The sequence below is a fragment of the Periplaneta americana genome, chromosome 14 (genome assembly GCF_040183065.1).
Source record: "Periplaneta americana isolate PAMFEO1 chromosome 14, P.americana_PAMFEO1_priV1, whole genome shotgun sequence".
NCBI lineage: Eukaryota > Metazoa > Arthropoda > Insecta > Blattodea > Blattidae > Periplaneta > Periplaneta americana.
The window spans coordinates 14,408,545-14,430,057 of NC_091130.1; the positions used below are offsets into that span (position 1 = coordinate 14,408,545).

General features: G+C 37.1%; 1 protein-coding gene across 2 annotated transcripts in view; it reads left to right on the plus strand.

Moving 5' to 3' along the window:
- ftz-f1 (ftz transcription factor 1) overlaps window positions 1-21,513 on the plus strand; it is an 897,129-nt gene that overhangs the window by 419,444 nt on the left and 456,172 nt on the right. The window contains exon 2 of one of the 2 annotated variants that reach the window (XM_069845012.1): window positions 18,038-18,376. In XM_069845012.1, the coding sequence (XP_069701113.1) occupies window positions 18,038-18,376 (339 nt within the window). Of the gene's footprint in view, window positions 1-17,371; window positions 18,377-21,513 lie in introns of those variants that run through there. The other variant, XM_069845011.1, reaches the window with a different exon arrangement.

The window sequence follows — 21,513 nt, forward strand, 5'->3', positions numbered from 1 at the left end:
ACTTTTTCATCGATGACTAGTTTCCATATTTTCTATGTTTATTATTAAACATTAACAGTATATTGTTATAAGATGGCATATTAATCAACTAAAAGAACCTATTTTGCAATTAATTTTGAATAATTCATCAGATAAGTCTATGATATACAATACAACGATTTGATATTTTCAGTCAAGGACTTAACTTCATATGTATGTAAGATATAAGCCCTTATATTACATGATTTATTTTAGAATTAACGTTTTCATCGTTTCAGACGACATCATCAGATACATATTTATGTTGCAATGTAATAATCTCTTAGTTTTAAATGCATGTGTCCTTACTACCAACAATTAAAACCCTGATGCAATTACTTACTTACTGGCTTTTAAGGAACCCGGAGGTTCATTGCCGCCCTCACATAAGCCCGCCATTGGTCCCTATCCTGAGCAAGATTAATCCAGTCTCTATCATCATATCCCACCTCCCTCAAATCCATTTTAATATTATCTTCCCATCTACGTCTCGGCCTCCCCAAAGGTCTTTTCCCTCTGGCCTCCCAACTAACACTCTATATGCATTTCTGGATTCGCCCATACGTGCTACATGCCCTGCCCATCTCAAACGTCTGGATTTAATGTTCCTAATTACATGTCAGGTGAAGGATACAATTCGTGCAGCTCTTCGTTGTGCAACTTTCTCCATTCTCCTGTAACTTCATCCCGTTTAGCCCCAAATATTTTCCTAAGAACCTTATTCTCAAAAACCCTCAATCTCTGTTCCCTTCTCAAAGTGAGAGTCCAAGTTTCACAGTCATACAGAACAACCGGTAATATAACTGTTTTATAAATTCTAACTTTAAGATTTTTTGACTGCAGACTAGATGTGTACATAGATGACCATAAAATATATTAAAATCAACATAATTTAGGAATTGAATTTGGGAATATCAATAATCTCTTATTTTAAGTGTATAGTTAAAACCTTATTGTACTGTATAATTACAAATACATATAAAATATAAAATTCATAATGAAAGGCGTGTAATAGGATAACAAAAATATGGATGTAAGTAAGTTAGATGAAGAAGGAGTTATAATTGTAAGCATGTCTTCACACAATATTTCACATGACTCCTTTCAGATTTAAGATTCTTAAACTGTGAAGACTTGCAAATTTTATATTTTATATGTATTTGTAATTATATAATAAGGTTTTTAACTAGTTGACAATAAGGACATAGGTACATAAAATAAAAGATTATTGATATTCCCAAATTCAATTCCTAAATTATGTTTATTTTAATATATTTTATGTTCATCTATGTACATTGCATCAGCGTTTTAATTGTTGGTAATAAGGGCACATGCATTGAAAACTAAGATATTGTTATTTTGTAACATAAATATGTATCTGATGATGTCGTCTGAAACGATGAAAACGTTAATTCTATAGTAATATGCGTTACAAGAGCGGTGTGTTGAAGTTTTCATGTTCGAGGAAAAGTTTGAAAAAGGGAAACGTAGTTGAGCTTTTTTAATTTCCGAGAATTAAAAGAAAACATACCGCTCGTGTATCGTACATTATTTTGTGCGAAGATCGTTTATTACATACCTGAAAGAGGAATTTTTAATTAGTTGCAATGAAATCTCCATCGTGGTTTCTGTTCAATGACGGCAAATTTGCAAAACAAAAATATCTATCTACAACATTGTTGCTTTAAAATGTTTTCTGTGTTTACTATATTCCAGCAGGCCGTGATATACGTGTGTCTTTTTTTTCCCCCAGTCTATGATGAGTCTGGAATCTTGTTAATTTTTTCACGGCTTCTTTAATGTTACTTGCATCACGAATGCAGTAACTTTAGTGGCGTTGCAGAGTTTACTTAATTTTTTACAAATATTTAAAAACAATAATTAACAGTGCAATATAGGTGAAATTGCAGTGGTAAATTTCCAATTTATAATTATTACTATATTGAACGTTTCTAAAAATAATATGTTAAAAGCCTAAAGCAGTAAAATCAATATGTCACTCAAGCGGTAAGAAGAGGGAAATTGTTATGTGTGTTAGGTTGGGAATACTGAATGTGGAATTTCAGACTTTCCGCGGATTGGTTTTGTGCGGAAACCAAGCAAATACGCACGATCTCGCACAAAATATCATGTAATCTAAGGTCTTAGACATTACATACATATGAAGTTAAGTCATTGACTGAAACCATCATATCATTGTATTGCATAAAAGAACCTAGTTAGAGATAATTATAATTTATACAATTTCGTGTAGAGGTACATAAATGTGTGTTGTATTGCCTGCAGCAAGTAATTTTTCCGTCAAACCCATTCCTGGAATTCTAGGAGGCACTGTCGTATACTGCAATAAGAACAGAACGTACCTTCGTTATTTCACAGAATGTGTAACATAAAAAATTGACATTTGCATTGCAGCGTTTATTTTGTGTTACATAACCATGCGTTCATTCATTCAGGTGTGCTGAAGTGCTTGCACCCACGCGGGGATCAGACCTCATTCAGTGTTCTGGCAACGGTACACAATTTTCCAGCAATGGCGTGGACAGGATTTGTAATGCTAGATTCCGGTCTGCATGGGAGCTAGCGTTACGCCCAAGTTTTCGGATGTCCTTGTGATTCCTATGCCAGAAGGGACTATACTGTAACAGTCTTACTAATGCAGACTTGAGACAGAAAACTTTACTAATAAACCATGCATAAGCAATGGATGTGTAAATACGCTGTAACTATACAATGGGAATTGCTTCGCAGTAGTTATATACACGAAACCCCTTGTTTAAGCGTTGTATAGAGAGAAAAAATGGCCGCCCCTCTAACAGCTGTTCGTATCGACTGTCATTTTAGGATGATGGTTGCCTAGTAACCACAGAACAAACCAAAGAGCACAAAATAAAATTAGAATAATTTTGCTGTACCATTCTTTAACCAAAATATAGTGTGGTAATCGATTACAGCCAGTTGTACTATCGATACTTAACACGCCACACTAGAGCGCTCTACCGGATGCAGTAGAGAACCTCAGATATTCTATTACCTTCCGTAACGAAGTAGTGACGAAACTATGACGTAGCTGTGTAACAATTATACTGTTATACACGACGTATGTAGTGATTATTAGTAAGGAATTTACACACGAAGTACAGGGACATCATTTTATTTTTACTAACATTTTTTATATTAACCTGGCTATACCTTTGGATCAACGCCGTTTGCTACCCCCCCTCCCACAACTGGAGTTCGATGATACTGGCGTAATGTACAAACAAATCACTTTACTAGGTATAGGAGGGAAGAAAAGTAGTTCATCCATTTACGTAAAGTAGGAAATATCGCGATTTTGAGTTTGATAATTTTCATTAGGGTTCTGTTTAATCAAAATACAGTACGGTATTAACAGTGAGTGTTTTTACTCACGAACTGAGCTGTGCATGTGGACGTATTCATTATGCAGTGTATATTATACTGTCTACAGCACATTAGCGTGCAATATAGAGAATGAAGTTAATTGAAAAATAATCATAATATGGATATTTAAACACATTTTTGAAAATGGTGGCCGTTCATTTCGATACAGGCTTCAGTTTAATGTGTATATTATCGCACTATAGACTATTGTACCTAATTCCAGTGACCAGTTTCGTCCTTCGTACTAAGTAACTCACGTTGAAATAATTCTGTACCTACTCTATAAAAGAGTACGTTACGTAGTGTAAATTCAATCTTCACTTCTGCCCGATCCGAAAAGATAAAATTACTCAGACATACTATCTACTGTCCGTCCAAGTGGTTATGTCGTAGGGTCGTAGAAAGGGAGGAAAGCATGTGACAGTTAATTACTTAACGAGGCCCTTTTATTTGAGTTATTTTAAATAGTAGTATAATATTACGTAGAAGTCCAATTAACTCCTAACAGAAATTAATGTTTTCAGAAAAGAGCTAAGACAGCCCAGCCACTAGCTGGCGATTAAAAGCTGGTGGATGAAACCGGGATACGACCTAGGCAAATGGACGACAATACCTGTGCGAAAATGATTCAATATTGAAAGCTCTTTCGATACTGAAAAACGCAAACATGTTTTCGGAACGTACTGTTCACTATGACCGTAAGGCTACTATGTATATGCGGTCTTGGATCTGTGTGGAGGATGGTTGAACTTCATTAGTAGAAGGGGTGGGAGTGAAGTACATTAAAAAACTCAGGTGCAATAAAAATTGAAGTAAAAATAAAATTATGTCCCGGTATAAACGTCTGTACCTATGTAGAGTTTTTATTAGTAATACCGTAAATCTGATGTCATTTCTTAGTTTTTAAAGTCTTCATTTGTACTGTAGGCAGTTCTTATACGAGATGTAAACGAAATAATATCATGATGCTGCTTGTAATGGATTGTGAAATGTTGACGAATATACGCTGCCAGAATGTTTGATAGCGCAGAAAATTTATGCATATCTTCCTTCTATCTTGGTCGAATTATGCATACCGTACCAAATTATTTAAAATAGAAAAGACTGGAGAATCTGGGTTTGCAGTGAAAGACCTGCACTTGGGCAGAGCACTATGAATGAATAAATTAATGAATGAAGGCTTTCTTCACCTCTAACGTTACATTTTCTTGTTTTGTTTCTTTTCCGTTCCTGTGGTATTATTGTACTGAGATTCATTTTCTTCATTACTTTCAGGCATTCTTCCTCCAGTATCTATCAATGTCAGTGTCAAAATTGGCACTGAAGTAGCCGTCTCTCAACTCTTTGTGGAATTAAGTTCCAAAATATCATTGCAAAACTGAAGAGGCCAATCTGACAAGCCCCCTTCTTCAACTTAACTGCTGATTTTCTCTTCCACCTACACTGTTGACAAGTCTCGAATTATCACAGAACGATACACGGTCGTTCATGTATATCCGGTGTATTCTTAACTCATATAATCCCAAAATTATTGACTAGTCCCCATTTTGACCTGAACGCTTCAATTCATTGCGCGACCGATGGCGATAGTGGGCGAAACATTTGGCATAACAGGAGATGTCGGCAAGCGAGGATATAAATCCTACTACAAAGAAATGTTTTCGGTAAGTGCTACACAGCTGTGGGTGTAGGACTATAAAAATGACACTTTCAGTATACCTCCTGGCGCTGAGATCCCAGAACCAGTCACAATGGAAAACGCTACCTGCCATTTGATTTACAGCGGAGGATAAAACAGTTATGTTACTGGCAGTAGGTACAAAATAATATATCCGTATTATACTATTCTCCATAGTTCTGGTGATATGCAGAATAAAGTTAATACTTTATTATAAATAATAAAAGGGGCTCATATGGAAATAAACGTAAAGAAAACTAAAGAAATGAGATTAAATAGTAAAGAGACAGATAAAGTTATAATAAATAATAATAACATTGATACTGTTCAAGAATTTAAATGTTTGGGTAGCATAATTGACAAGGATGGTGGAGCCTTTGGGGATGTAAAGAACCGAATAAAAAATGCAAATAGTGCATTTGTCCAGTTGTACCCAATATGGAAATCTTATATCTAGATCTACAAAAATTAAAATCTTTAACAGTAATGTGAAATCAGTCTTATATGGCTGTGAGACATGGAAAACAAGTAAAATTATACAAAATAAACTGCAAACATTTGTTAATAAATGTTTACGAAGATTAGATGGCCAGATATAATCACAAACTCAGAACTATGGAAGATAACAAATCAGAAAGAAATCACAATAGAAATCAAAAGAGGAAAGTGGAATTGGATAGGGCACACAATCAGGAAAGAAGATGGAGCAATAGAAAGAATGGCTTTGGACCGGAACCCCTAGGGTAGTAGAACAAGAGGAAGGTCAAAAAATACATGGAAGAGAACAGTTTTGGAGGAAATTGCTAGGAAGGGGAAAACATGGAGCGAAGTGAAGAAGTTGGCTACAAATAGGGTCCGATGGAGGCACTTTGTGAATGCCCTATGCTCCTCATGAGGAGATACAGGAGTTTGATTGATTGATTGATTGATTATACTATTCTCCGCGGAAAGTCTCCTGTATATGATGAGAACCAATAAAAAATCGCTGGGGCGTTGTAATATCTCTGCCTGTGCGAGAGGGAAAAGATATCCATTTTCCGGCTTCGTTAACATTTATCACGTTGTAACTTCTATAAGAGTCATTCAATCGCGCTGTAATTTTTATGGTTGATAGAGCAATGTTAAAGGGAAGTATAGAAAAAATTTCGAAATCAATTTTTTTTAAAGAGAGAGAAAAAAATAGAAACTTCGAAGTGATCTGTTCAAAATAGACATTTACACCTTCAAAAGTTGCTAAGCGGGAAACTTTTTTATTTTTAATTTTATATGGGGGGTCAAAGCGAGAAAAATATTGAGATATAATGAAAATTACTTTTAAAAGTTGACGCTACTCAAAATCTTTAGTAGTTTCCGAGTTACTGCGAGTTATAAACGAGCGTTTTCGTTTGGCGAAAGACTCAAGACTAAAGTTTTTGTCTGTTAAAAGAGAAAGAATGCTGTGCGATATTAAAGACCGCAAAACACAATCTTTTGTCTCTCTTTTATCACTACTACTTGCATCACTCAGCGGCGTAGTGTAACAAACATCCCTTCACACTAACGAGAAATGATCTGCTTCTTCTGCAATACATAAAAACGAAGGGAGAATCATAAGAGTTGTCGAGCGTGTGTGTGTTTGTTTTCTGTTTTCTTATACCTACGTGTGAGTGATGCAGGCATTCTAAACAATAGCGCTCTTGTTCCAGAATTATTTAAGACCAAACATTGCGCTATAACTCGTATCTTTATAATAATATTGTACAGAGGGAACGGTTTGACCTAAAATTACGTTTTATTTTTTTTTTCGGGCGTACTTAGAAATTCACTCGCTTTATACTAACCAAGCTACTGAATTTCAGAATTAAATAAATGCCCGATAGCGATACTGCTTTACTAGCCAACGCTGCACTACTCTGATTCGCTGGAGCCGTGAAGCTGTTGAAGATCACATGGGCTATTCCATCTCAAATCGACCGAAATATAGAGAAAATTGACCTTACAATTTCTAAATACAATAAAACTTTTTTTTGTACGTAGAGAACTGTGATAGAATGCTTTGTGCGAAGTTTGAGGCATCAGAACTTCATAGTGTTTAAATTAAAAAATTTAAATGTATCGTATTTTCATAACATTTGCAACTTTAAACTGTTGTAGCTCCGAAACCCTTTTACCCAATGATCAAAATCATGGTTTATTTTGATACTGAGAAATTAAAGTTTATATTGACATATAAACAAATTTTCTTACTTTTTATGGAAATGGAGAAATTTAGATTTTTCCTCATTAAGACGCCTTTGCCAAGGAAAAAATATTTTAAAATTATATAGTTAGATTCCGCATTGAAAGTACAAATAAACATATTTTTTTACTGATAGCACGTTGATAAGAAAGCATTGAAAATATCAAATAAAGAAAATAAATAGTACGCGCGTGAACTAACCAGCTGACTGTGAGGCGGGAGCTAGCCGAAGTAAACAAGGCCAGGAGACATAAACACGTGATGTGTCGTCTAGCAGTCATGGCTGTGCTAGCTTTATCACAGGTTTTCATAAACACAGGAGTAAAATGACGCACAGCGCTCGCTTATCTTCAGCTCTCGACCAGTGCGTGCGGTACTGCGCCGTTCAAGTCTAGGCGTGTGAAAATAATTTATTTAATACCCTCGAAACTTATTGCCGTACCACTAACCCAAGAATGCAGAATCCCTCTTAATAATGCAAAGTTTTTTCTCAATATTTTTCACATTTTTACAAATTAGCAAAAAGCCTAAAAGTAAGTAAAATCAGATTATCTGTCTCTCTGTATACAATAAAAATAAGGATTACTTCTTAACATAACCTACCAAATGTCAGCTTCAAAATGAGCTCTCGTTCAATGTTCTGCAGGAAATGGTTCCAGAGTTCTGAGCGCTGAAAGAGGCTTGTTTTTATAAAATACGCTAAATTTGTCGCTAAATAGTATGAAAACCGTTTGACTTCCGATAGTATATTTTTGAAAATTCACTCTCCTCAGCACCTTGTATAAATAGGGAAAAAATTAGAGTATTAAAAAATGCGACTTTTTTACTGATCGATTTCATATGGAATAGCCCTTATGCAGGAGATTTGCCGCTCGAAGAATAATCTTTTGATTACTCAAATACTTTACAGGACGGAAAATTTTATTAGACATTTGTCTTTCAAATAGATTTATTTCAAGGAATTCAACCTGATTCATTTTTTTTCTTTCTGACGTACATTTTTTATGAATACTGATTAACTATGCCTTATCTACTGAGTCACTGTTATGAACAGAACAATATCGTCCGGCGCATGTCGCTCGTCTGTATGTAACTTTCGCTATTTCCCGCCTTGTAGTTGACACTGCTGCATAACTAATTAATGGGGTTGCTCTAATCAGCAGTAATGAACAGTTAGGCACGTGACTGCGACGCTAATCTGATTTGAGGAAAGGTGTCTGGATGTTGTGACACAGAGGGACGTGAGCGCCAGGGCTGTCCACGTCTAGAGTCGTACTGTATGTAGTGGGGAAGAACAGTGTGATGATTCAGCAACTAGAGACAAACGCTCCTTGTTCAGTTAACTGCAGTTTTCACACGTTTTCATCTACTACCGACTATTCAGAGATGTGATAGGGCGTATTAACACCCCATTTGAAGCAACGGTGACATGTGAAATGATATAGCAACATTGATTTCATTATCTCGTTACAAAAAATGGAAATACCTTGCCTCAATATTTGCAAAGATATAATTTGTTAGTGACATATTTTATATTATATTTTGTTTCAGTCATACTCTTAAATCTACTGCGTCCACACCTGTGGAGTAACGGTCAGCGCGTCTGGCTGCGAAACCATGTGGCCCGGGTTCAGAATCCCGGTCGGGGCAAGTTACCTGGTTGAGGTTGTTTCCGGGGTTTTCCCTCAACCCAATATGAGCAAATGCTGGGTAACTTTCGGTGCTGGACCCCGGACTCATTTCACGGGCATTATCACTTTCATATCATTCAGACGCTAATTAAGCTAGATGTTGATACAGCGTCGTAAAATAACCCAATAAAATAAAAAATAAATCTACTGCTGTGATGTTTGCATTTCTGATTGTGAAACAAGCGGGCCCGGACAAGTTAACTGGTTGAGGTTTTTTTCCGATGTTTTCCCTCAACCTATCAAGAGCAAATACTGGATAACTTTCGACGCTGAATCCTGGACTGAACTGACTGAATTTAAAATTGAAACAAGTTATTACATAGATTAGTTGGACTAACTGAATTTAAAATTGGAACAACTTATTACTTAGTTATTAGTTGAACTGACTGAATTTAAAATTGGAACACGTTATTACCTTGTTATTAGTTGGACTGATAAATTTAAAATTGGAACAGCTTGTTATTTAGTTATTTGTTGAACTGATTGAATTTAAAATTGGAACAAGTTATTAGTTACTAATTAGTAAAACTGATTGAATTTAAAATTGGAACAAGTTATTACTTTGTTATTAGTTAGACTGATGAATTTAAAATTGGGACAACTTGTTACTTAGTTATTAGTTGAACTGACTGAATTTAAAATTGTAACAAGTTATTAATTATTTTTGTATGACTAAATTTAAAATTGGAAGAAGCTGTGTACATCAGTTAAAGAAATTTTCTAACATCCTGTCCTTTAAAGTTTAGACTAAGGTTAAGTCTATTTCATTGCCGGCTTAACAGTTTTATTGGGAGCAAGATTCCCTTTTGTTATTTTTTATTTAATCTTAATCTTTACGTAATTCTCTACAATGTTACATACTTAGGCTCCAGCTAAGGAGGAATTTGAAACACAATATGTATTTTTTTTTTTTAATATAATGATATATACATTCATGTTAGAAACAGTTGGAACAAAACATTTTCAGAGATGCTAGGCAAACTATTTCTCTACCAATTTACGGTGTAGTTTCTTTTTTCAATTCTGTGGCTTACTAAAGTGTTGCACCTCAAGCCTTCATATACAGTATATTTCAGTGCCAATAAAGCAATTCTCTATAACAAGAAATGGCTAGAGAAAGCCAAGAACACTTGATGAAAACTTACTTGATGATCATATTGTCCACCACAGAGCTCAAAGTATTTGCTATGCATGGAATTCAATTGGCATTTAACTCATTGTGCAATGTTTGGAATCCTGGTAAAGTCGGGAGAATTTTCCATTAACTTTTATTTATAAAATATTTATGCAAATGACAAGGTAGAGTTTGGGTTCAGACCTGAAAAGCAGTGTCATGTTAATATTTTGGCCTTTTTATTTGCTAGAATGGATAATCCGGCGCCTGAAGGTAGAGTTCAAATTCATATTCAGGTAAAGGTAACGGGTGGTTTCCTTATTCAGGTAATTTGCAACAATAGTCCCGCCGTTACTTGGGGGCCGCAGTAGCAATCAGGTTGTGAGGCTAAGCGAATTGTGAGTGGGGAAAACGTCGGCAGTCGAAGGGATAGAAGCATTCTGGCATATAAGTAGCAGGTAATCGGTTCGTGGTGGATGTAACGGTCAAGTTCTCTTGAGGAAAACGTGACTGCGTCTTGAAAATCAATTGGCGAAATTCAACAGTATAGGATACCATCGTAAAAATGTTCAGATTGATGTCATTTTAAAGATTGTCGCTATGTGGAAAATCTCTATGTGAGACTCTGAATACAGTCTCCTGATCTTCAGGTCTCACTGGCCCTATGGGTTATATTGTGCAAAGACTCCCGTGTATAGTGTTACATGAATCATCATCATCATCATCTCATCATCATCAATGGCATGACAGCCCTTCATGGGCCCTGGCCTTCTTCAGAAGTTTTCGCCATTCCTCCCTATCCAATGCCAAACTTCTCCAATTTCTAACACCCAAAGTCTTGATGTCATCCATCACACAGTCTTCCCATCTCAATCTCGGTCTCCCAGCCTTCCTTCTTTCCATCGGAATAAATTTAAAAACTCTCTTCGCAACTCTATCATCTTGCATTCTCACAACATATCCGGCCCAATCCAATCTTCTTATTTTTATTAATTTAACAATGTTCGGCTCATTATACAATCTGTACAGTTCAAAATTATATCTTCTTCTTCAAGTTCCGTTTTCTCTAACCGGTCCAAAGATTTGCTTAAGAATCTTTCTTTCAAATGTACATAATAATGTCGCATCTGACTTCGACAATGGCCAAGTCTCAGATGCGTAAGATAGTACAGACCTTATAAAAGTTTTATACATCATAATTCTTGTCCTCCTAAATATAATTTGAGATTTCATGTCTTATAAGACCATAAAAGCATCTATTGGCAGATAACATTCGTTTTTTTTATTTCAGAACTAACATTATTTTTGTTGTTAATTTCAGAGCCAAGATAGATAAAACTAGTGTTACATTAGCGGTAAAGATAATTGAATGATGAATTTGCAAAACGACTTAAGTCCACATTTAGGGGGTTTTGAGTTGAGAGCATGATTATGTTACTGTGTGCAAGGGCATCGTTTAGTAGCGGAATGACTTTAATCTACGACTTTTGTATAGCTTTTATTAGCAGCAGAATATTTGGTTAAGGGGTAAAACGACTTTAGTCCTGGACTTAAGTTGTTTTTCCTGTCAAGTACTGAAGAAACTTACATAAAATGTAATTTTAATCATACACTCGGCTGACAAATTGTTTTTTGTCTGTTGTCAATGGTAATTCTTTCCGAACTTGTCTCACGTTTACCATTCCTTCCAGTGCATCCTTCAGTAGACAGTTCTATTCAGCCAGTGACACAACCAATTCCCTTTCTGCTTTTTGATCATTTTCAGCATCATTCTTTCTCCACACTTCCCAACACAGTGGTTTATCCCCGATCAATGAATCCAAAATTCAAGATATTCGTAAAATGCTTAAGTAGATTCGTGATGAAGAAAACGTGAATATATCTTACGAAAACATTGTAACATGAGAGACAACAAAGAATTGAAAGATGAAACTAAGCTGTGGTCTCGTTATAACACTCCTAAGAGTTGTCTGTGCTCTTGTGATTAACAAATTATTCAAAATAATGTTGTTCAACAATTGCAATAAGGTTATTTTATGATTTTGGTATAAATACATTTAGTTAAACTTGTTTATGTGTCGGTAACCTAATAATTATGATGCAGGATTGAAGTTAATTTGCAGAACAACTTAAGCCCTCAAGATAATTAAATTTTTTACGACCTGAAGAAGAATACAGAAGTATACATTTTTATAATAAAACTATTTCTCTTACATATAACAAATTATATTGTAACAATATATGGTTCAGTGAGGCTGAAAACAGTTTTCTTTAATTTTCTCAAAACTACTTCTAGGAACTTGAGTCGTTTAGTAAATTCACCATTCAATTGAAGAATTGTATACCAGAATCCATTCTATACCTAGGTTTACTATAAGTTACGTGTTTAGTATCCAAGGAAACTTGGAAACGATAGATTTTTTTTTTGCACAATCATGCTCTTTTTGCATACTTACCATCATTGCTGCATACCATGTAACTTGAAGATACAACACGTTCAATGGTTACTATGGAAACGCTGGAAATAACAGTGCAGTAAATAAGTTACAACACAGCTAAGTAAATTCTCTACAAACTAGACATACAGTCATTTGTAAATAAAAAAAAAAAAAACAGAACTCTGACAGAAGAAGCTGTAACTTTATTTATTAACATTAAAATTGAACGTGAAGTTTGAACAATTATTAAACGTTGTGGGATAAAGACTGTCATTCTCGTTATTTATAGAAAAAAATAGTAGAAGGTATATGCCGGCCATCGCTCTTAGAATGCAAAATTATCTGGTCAAACTTAATTTCGTATATATTACAATAGCTTTTTATTTATTTGAACAATGTATAGGCATACACATAAAAAGACAGTCGTATCAAACAAATAAAACAAAAGAATATAAAAACATGGCCACCTAGAAAATTACACGTTGTCATTAACAAAATGACAAATTTTAGTTCAAAATTAATACATAACTAAAATACATAATAAATAAAATAAAGATATAAATTATGATTTTGCAAAAAAAATAATACATAATACATGGGCTTTAGTATCGTAATACACTATTCAGTCAATAATTATAAAGATGTTAGAACACAATATTTAGGTACCGTCATTTCCCATAACTATGGTTCAAGCGATTTAATTTATGTGGGCTTCTTAACCGAAAACAGTCATTTTTAAAAGTAGGCCTGACATTGAATCGCTTTATTGATAGGTTGCGATTGCTGCCGTGTGACATGTGATAGAAAACAATTGACGATCGGCGAAAACAGTTGAAAGTAAATGTTAAACGCACCTTTCACACTATCGTATATTGTAAGTTTTTAACATTCTTGTTGAGAGTTAAAATACATACTGTTAGGAATGGCTCTATAAAAATTGTTTTTGAAGATTGGTTAGAAGATTTATAATTAGTTATATGTTGTGCGTTCCTAATTTATTGACGAAATTCTATGAACGGATCTTTCTACTAAATTGAAATTCAAACCTTCTTGGGAATAAACTTAGGCCTACAGATCTGCGAAAGAATTTTATTACTTACGTAGTGGAATTTGTGCTGGACAAGAAACTTGGGACGGGTTTTCCTCTAGTCACTGCCTCTTCTTCTGCCATTATTAGAGGAAGTGTTAGAAATATGGAATACCATTTTGTTTTATCGTTTTGGAACCTACATGTTTTGAATACTGAATGTAAAGTATCGTCCTTTTTATTACTGAATGTCCCTGTGAATGGTACACCGGACTTAGAAGTTCGTAAGATATAAAATGTTAGAACGAAATTAATTTCCTCAAAATCTAACAAATTTCCTTGAAAATATTGAGGTACAAAATGGAATACTGTTAACAAGTTACAAGATTAACAAAATTGCTAAGTCAAAATGGTCTCTACTAACAAAAGCGTGCTATAAGAGGGGCCCATCTCTATGGATGACATTATGTACTAATCAGTCTAATTTGCTAGAACAAATCGACCCATTTCTGAACTTTTTGTGGGAAAAATCATAAGCTACAAGCTCGTATATTATTTAATGGGTACGTGCTATAAGAGGGGCCCATCTCTATGGATGATATAAGGTACGGATGAGTATAGTTTGCTAGAAAAAATCGACCCATTTCTAAACTTTTTGTGGGCATAAATCGCAAGCTAGAAGTTCGTGTATTATTTAATCGGTACGTGATATACGAAGGGCCATCTCTATGGATGACATCACGTACGGATGTGTCTAGTTTGCTAGAACAAATCGACCCATTTCTGAACTTTTTGTGGGCATAAATCACAAGTTACAAGCTCGTGTATTATTTAATCGGTACGTGATATAGGAAAGGGCCCATCTCTATGGATGACATCAGATACGGATTGCTTTAGTTTGCTAGAACAAATCGACTCATTTTTTTTTAACTTTTTTGTGGCAAAATCACAAGCTACAAGCTCGTATATTATTTAATCGGTACGTGCTAGAAGTACGGATGAGTGTAGTTTGCTAGAACAAATCGACCCATTTCTGAACTTTTTTGTGGACGTAAATCACAAGCTACAAGCTCTTGTATTATTTAATCGGTACGTGTTATAAGAGGGGCCCATCTCTATGGATGACATCAGATACGGATTGGTTTAGTTTGCTATAACAAATCGACCCATTTCTGAACTTTTTGTGAGCATAAATCACAAACTGCAAGCTCGTGTATTATTTAATCCGTACGTGATATACGAAAGGCTGACATCATGTACGGATGAGTCTAGTTTGCTAGAACAAATCGACCCATTTCTGAACTTTTTTATGGGAATGAATTACAAGTTACAAGCTCGTGTATTATTTAATCGGTACGTGCTATAAGAGGGGCCCATCTCGATGAATGACATTAGCTACGGATGTGTCTGGTTTGCTAGAACAAATCGACCCATTTCTGAACTTTTTGTGTGCATAAATCACAAGCTACAAGCTCGTGAATTATTTAATCAGTACGTGCTATAAGAGGGGCCCATCTCTATGGATGACATCAGGTACGGATGAGTCTAGTTTGCTAGAACAAATCGACCCATTCTGAACTTTTTGTGGGCATAAATCACAAGCTACAAGCTCGTGTATTATTTAATCGGTACGTGCTATAAGAGGGGCCCATCTCGATGAATGACATTAGCTACGGATGTGTCTGGTTTGCTAGAACAAATCGACCCATTTCTGAACTTTTTGTGTGCATAAATCACAAGCTACAAGCTCGTGAATTATTTAATCAGTACGTGCTATAAGAGGGGCCCATCTCTATGGATGACATCAGGTACGGATGAGTCTAGTTTGCTAGAACAAATCGACCCATTCTGAACTTTTTGTGGGCATAAATCACAAGCTACAAGCTCGTGTATTATTTAATCGGTACGTGCTATAAGAGTGGCCCATCTCTATGGATGAAATCAGGTACGAATGAGTCTAGTTTGCTAGAACAAATCGACCCATTTCTGAACTTTTTTGTGGGCATAAATCACAAACTACAAATTCGTGTATTATTTAATCGGTACGTGCTATAAGAGGGGCCCATCTCTGTGGATGACATCACGTACGGATGAGTCTAGTTTGCTAGAACAAATCGACCCATTTCTGAACTTTTTGTGGGGATAAATGACAAGCTACAAGCTCGTGTATTATTTAATCGGTACGTGCTATAAGAGTGGACCATCTCTATGGATGACATCAGGTACGAATGAGTCTTGTTTGCTAGAACAAATCGATCCATTTCTGAACTTTTTGTGGGCATAAATACAAGTTACAAGCTCGTGTATTATTTAATCGGTACGTGCTATAAGAGGGCCCATCTCTATGGGTGACATCACGTATGGATGAGTCTAGTTTGCTAGAAAAAATCGACCCGTTTCTGAACTTTTTGTGGGCATAAATCACAAGCTGCAAGCTCGTGTATTATTTAATCGGTACGTGCTGTAAGAGTGACCCATCTCTATGGATGACATCAGGTATGGATGAGTCTAGTTTGCTAGAAAAAATCGACCCGTTTCTGAACTTTTTGTGGGCATAAATCACAAGCTGCAAGCTCGTGTATTATTTAATCGGTACGTGCTATAAGAGTGACCCATCTCTATGGATGACATCAGGTACGAATGAGTCTAGTTTGCTATCGACCCATTTCTGAACTTTTTGTGAGCATAAATCACAAGCTAGAAGTTCGTGTATTATTTAATCGGTACGTGCTATACGAAGGGCCCGTCTCAGTGGATGACATTATGTACCGATGAATCTAGTTTTATAGAATAAATCGACCCATTTCTGAACTTTTCGCGGACATATATCACAAACTGTAAGCTCGTGTATTATTTAATCGGTACGTGCTATACGAAGGGCCCGTCTCAGTGGATGACATTATGTACTGATGAATCTAGTTTTGTAGAATAAATCGACCCATTTCTGAACTTTTTGCGGACATATATCACAAGCTGTAAGCTCGTGTATTATTTAATCGGTACGTGCTATACGAAGGGCTCATCTCTGTGGATGGCATTATGTACCGATGAATCTAGTTTTGTAGAATAAATCGACCCATTTCTGAACTTTTTGCGGACATATATCACAAACTGTAAGCTCGTGTATTATTTAGTCGGTACGTGCTATACGAAGGGCCCATCTCAGTGGATGGCATTATGTACTGATGAATCTAGTTTTGTAGAATAAATCGACCCGTTTTTGAACTTTTTGCGGACATATATCACAAGCTGCAAGCTCGTGTATTATTTAATCGGTATGTGTTATACGAGGGGTCCATCTCAGTGGATGTTATGTACCGATGAATCTAGTTTTGTAGAATAAATCGACCCATTTCTGAACTTTTTGCGGACATATATCACAAGCTGTAAGCTCGTGTATTATTTAATCGGTACGTGCTATACGAAGGGCCCATCTCAGTGGATGACATTATGTACCGATGAATTTAGTTTTGTAGAATAAATCGACCCATTTCTGAACTTTTTGCGGACATATCACAAGCTCTAAGCTCGTGTATTAGTTAATCGGTACGTGCTGTAAGAGGGGCCCATCTCGATGAATGACATCAGGTGCTGCGAAGCCACTGTGCCAGACTGTGTGATACAGAGGGTGGGGGAGGGAGTAGTTGCGGCGCGACCCGACCCAGCGCCACCTCTGCAGCGGGGATCGCAGAGTAAGTAGGTCAGTGGGACACCCCCCACCACCCCCACTCCATCTCCCCACTCCGCGAGGACCACTCTCGCTTGCCAGTGTGTGTACAACAACACTAACATAGACCTGCTTCGTGAGAAAGTAGGTCACCATTCACTTTCACTATTACATTGGTGGTCGTAATCGTTATCCATTGTATCACCGGGCTGGCCTGCCTCATTCGTGCCCGACCGCTCGCTCGACGCTGACGCAGCTATAGTGTTCTGTTGCCAGTGATTGACAGTGCGCTCTGCCGGCCAAGCCAGGTGTCCCGTCATATGGATTCGCGTGTCCCTCTGTGTGCCAGTGCCTGTGTGAGACCTCGGCGTGTAGTTCGGCGTGACTCGGCGGACCAGTGCCTGCTATCGGTTGCGAATCTCGTCCCGCCCCTCGTCCGAGGGGTGGCCTAGTGTTCAGTGTTTAACAGTCGCCCGTCCGAACCCTCGGATTACAGTGTGTGAAGTGTGTGTGTGTACTATGTTATTGGATATGGAGTCCCATCCCACCCTCTTGTCTCTCAACATGTCTCCCTTTAGCATGAGCCCCAACGGAAGTAACGGCAGTAACGGCGCCGTTGCTTCGGGCGGCAGCCCCCACAGTAACATGCCGCCCCCGCTATACGGCTCGCCGCCGTTGGGCCAGTACTCTATGGGGGGCGGCATGCAGCACCACCCCCATCACCAGCAGCAACAGCAGCAAATGCTCGGTAACTTGGACGCCTCGTACCTTTTTCCAACAGGGGGCGGTACGGTGCCGGCGATGGAGGTGGCGGGAAGCTACCAGCCCTCGCCCCAGCACCCGGCGGCCGTCGCCGGCATCACGGGGGCGCCGGCGGACCTCCCCGACACCAAGGAAGGCATAGAGGAGCTCTGCCCCGTGTGCGGGGACAAGGTGTCGGGGTACCACTACGGGCTGCTGACGTGCGAGTCGTGCAAAGGGTTCTTCAAGCGCACGGTGCAGAACAAGAAGGTCTACACGTGCGTGGCCGACCGTAGCTGCCACATCGACAAGACCCAGCGGAAGAGGTGCCCTTACTGCCGCTTCCAGAAGTGCCTCGAGGTCGGCATGAAGCTCGAAGGTAGGACCTTTACTCGCAGTTCCTCCCGAGTATGCAGTTTGCAGTGGGTCGCGGCAACGGTGTGTGTGATGTGTTAAAAAGAGTATATGAAAGAGAATTGTTTTGGTTTTGATTACGATGTTTGAAGTGGGTCAGGAAGACGGTGGGTGATATTGGTGCCAGAGCGAAAAAAAAAAAAAAATGTTAGTGTGTGTAATGTGCCAATGTCAGCGTTTAAGCTGGTGGGAAAGGTTAGGAGCAGGGAAAAAGAAACGAAGTATTAATAATATCGATATATTTAAAGGTGGATTACTGAATATGTTATTTTAGACCTAAAAGTGGGTCAGAGAGACCACGATACTAGTGCCAGAACGAAAAAAAAAAAAAATCTTTGAGTGTGTGTGATTGTGCCAAATTGCCTTAGGGCTGGTCAGGACGTGAGTAATGCAAAGAAAGTAAAACAATGAAACAAAAAAAAAATCTAAACGTTTTCGTTTGAGAGAATGTGTCAAAAGGCCGCATATACTTACTCGAAGTGTGTGTTTGTGCCAGTTTTGCGAGATTAATGATAGATCGCTGATAGGCAAAAAGAATCTAGAGACTGCAGTAGATAAAATAATGAAAAACAAAAAAAAAAAAAAAAAAAAAAACATTTCAGTGCATGTGTGAATTGTGCCAGTTTGACAGCAACGTTAAGGCTTGTCGGAAAGATTAGAAGCACGGTATCAGGAATGTAGAAGTAATAACAAGCAAAGAAACGGCGTTATGAAACAGAGAACTTAAAAATTTGTATAAATCATATACAATGATACAAGCGAATTCTTATTGGGCAATGGAAAGTGGCAGAAATTTACGCAAGTCGGTTGCGCATATTGTTTTGTCTACTTTGGCATTGTTTTGATTGTGTCTCAAGTCCTGTTAAAGAACAACTATGACGACTTATGTGTGAGTTGCGAAACGTTTTAGTGTAGTGCACTGAAATTGTGTGCAATTCCTAGCAGCGACACCGTTTACAATGGATAAGTTTTCGTATCACTCGTTTTGTTAAGCACAAGTCATAAAACACGTTGGAATAATTGGTTATGCTTTATTTAACATCCCGTTCCAACTATGAATACCAGCATATTCAGAGACGGTGCAATTATAAATCTGTGAAAACAGGTGTTGTGGAGTCCACACTTGTGGAGTAACGGTTAACGGCGAAACCAGGTGACCCGGGTTCGATTCCCGGTCGGGGCAAGTTACCCGGTTGAGGTTTTTTCCGGGATTTTCCTCAACCCAATAAGAGCAAATGCTGGGTAACTTTCAGTGTTGGACCCCGGACTCATTTCACCGGCATTATCACCTTAATTTCATTCAGACGCTAAATAACCTAAGTTGTTGATAAAGCGTCGTAAAATAACCTACTAAAAATAAGGTGTTGTGGATGTAGAATGCCAGATTAAACCCAAGTAGTATAAGAAAACATACTGTTCAGTTTGTACAATAGTGTCGTACAATGTTCGAAAATGACAGAGGCAACCAAGACATTTAAAACTTGGTCTAATTTCGTATGAATAACTAATTGCAAGATATGTGCAATAAAATTCTTAAGAGATTAAAACGTGAGTGAAGGACAACAAATAAGTTTATAACAACAAACACTGCAGGCCTCCTTTTGTACAGCGAACATCGCTGAATATCGAACTTCGCCGTACTAGACAAACTTGAACCAAATATGACGCCTGTAATGCACAACGCAATTTCATAGGACATATTAAAACTTTCATGGTGAACTTTTGGTTTCCGACCTTTGTTGAGACTGTCCACCGTTTCGGAAATTCTTGCAGGTACCATCAGGGTAATGTTGCCCAGTACCTGTAAGGTCGCCTATTCTTTTGAATCCGTTTTGCCTGCTAATAGAAATAACGGACTCAACAAACTTGGCGACCCTTCTAGTCTTGGACAATGTTATCAATATATGAGCTGTACGTAGTTCTGAAACGTTGAGATGTCTCAAACGGTGAAAAGCTTTAAATTCTTCATCTGCATGCATTCTTTGTGTTACACGCGGGTTCGATTCCCGTTCGAGCTGATTAACTGGTTAGGCGTTTTCGCTGTCACCAATCCCACCGACGCTAAATAAACCTGTAGTTGATACAGCGTCGTTAAATAATCATCAACTTTAAAAACAGGTCTGACTTGGCAGGACACAATCAACTCACTGTGCCACACGATTATACTCCTAAAACACTGAATAATCAACAGAAAAGGAAATCCGTAAATTGGTCAATCGTCGCTATATGTAGGCCTACTCGTAAAGAACAGAATTGTCAGTGTTTCAGAATAACTTGAAGAAAATTATTGCTTAAGTGCTAAAGCAAAAAAGTTGGAAATATCGTTATATCGGTTTACTTATCGAAACAATTTAATTTTTTCAGGTTTTGAGAGTGATTTTTCGTTGTCTTTAAATTCGTCGAAGGGTATAAAATATGGAAAGAATAGGAAAACACTTGTAAATAATGATATTGACTGTTAATATTATACTCCTAAAACGCGGAATAATCAACAGAAAAGGAAATCAGTAAATTGCTTAATCGTCGATATATATGTACTCGTAAAGAACAGAATTGTCAGTGTTTCAGAATAACTTCAGGAAAAATATTGCTTATGTGCTAAAGCAAAAAAGTTGGAAATATCGTTATATCGGTTTACTTATCGAAACAATTTAATTTTTTCAGGTTTTGAGAGTGATTTTTCGTTGTCTTTAAATTCGTCGAAGGGTATAAAATATGGAAAGAATAGGAAAACATCTGTAAATAATGATATTGACTGTTAAGATTATACTCATAAAACGCTGAATAATCAACAGACAAGGAAATCAGTAAATTGCTTAATCGTCGATATATATGTACTCGTAAAGAACAGAATTGTCAGTGTTTCAGAATAACTTCAGGAAAAATATTGCTTATGTGCTAAAGCAAAAAAGTTGGAAATATCGTTATATCGGTTTACGTATCGAAACAGTTTAATTTTTTCAGGTTTTGAGAGTAATTTTTCGTTGTCTTTAAATTCGTCGAAGGGTATAAAATATGGAAATAATTGGAAAACACCTGTAAATAATGATATTGACTGTTAAGATTATACTCCTAAAACGCGGAATAATCAACAGAAAAGGA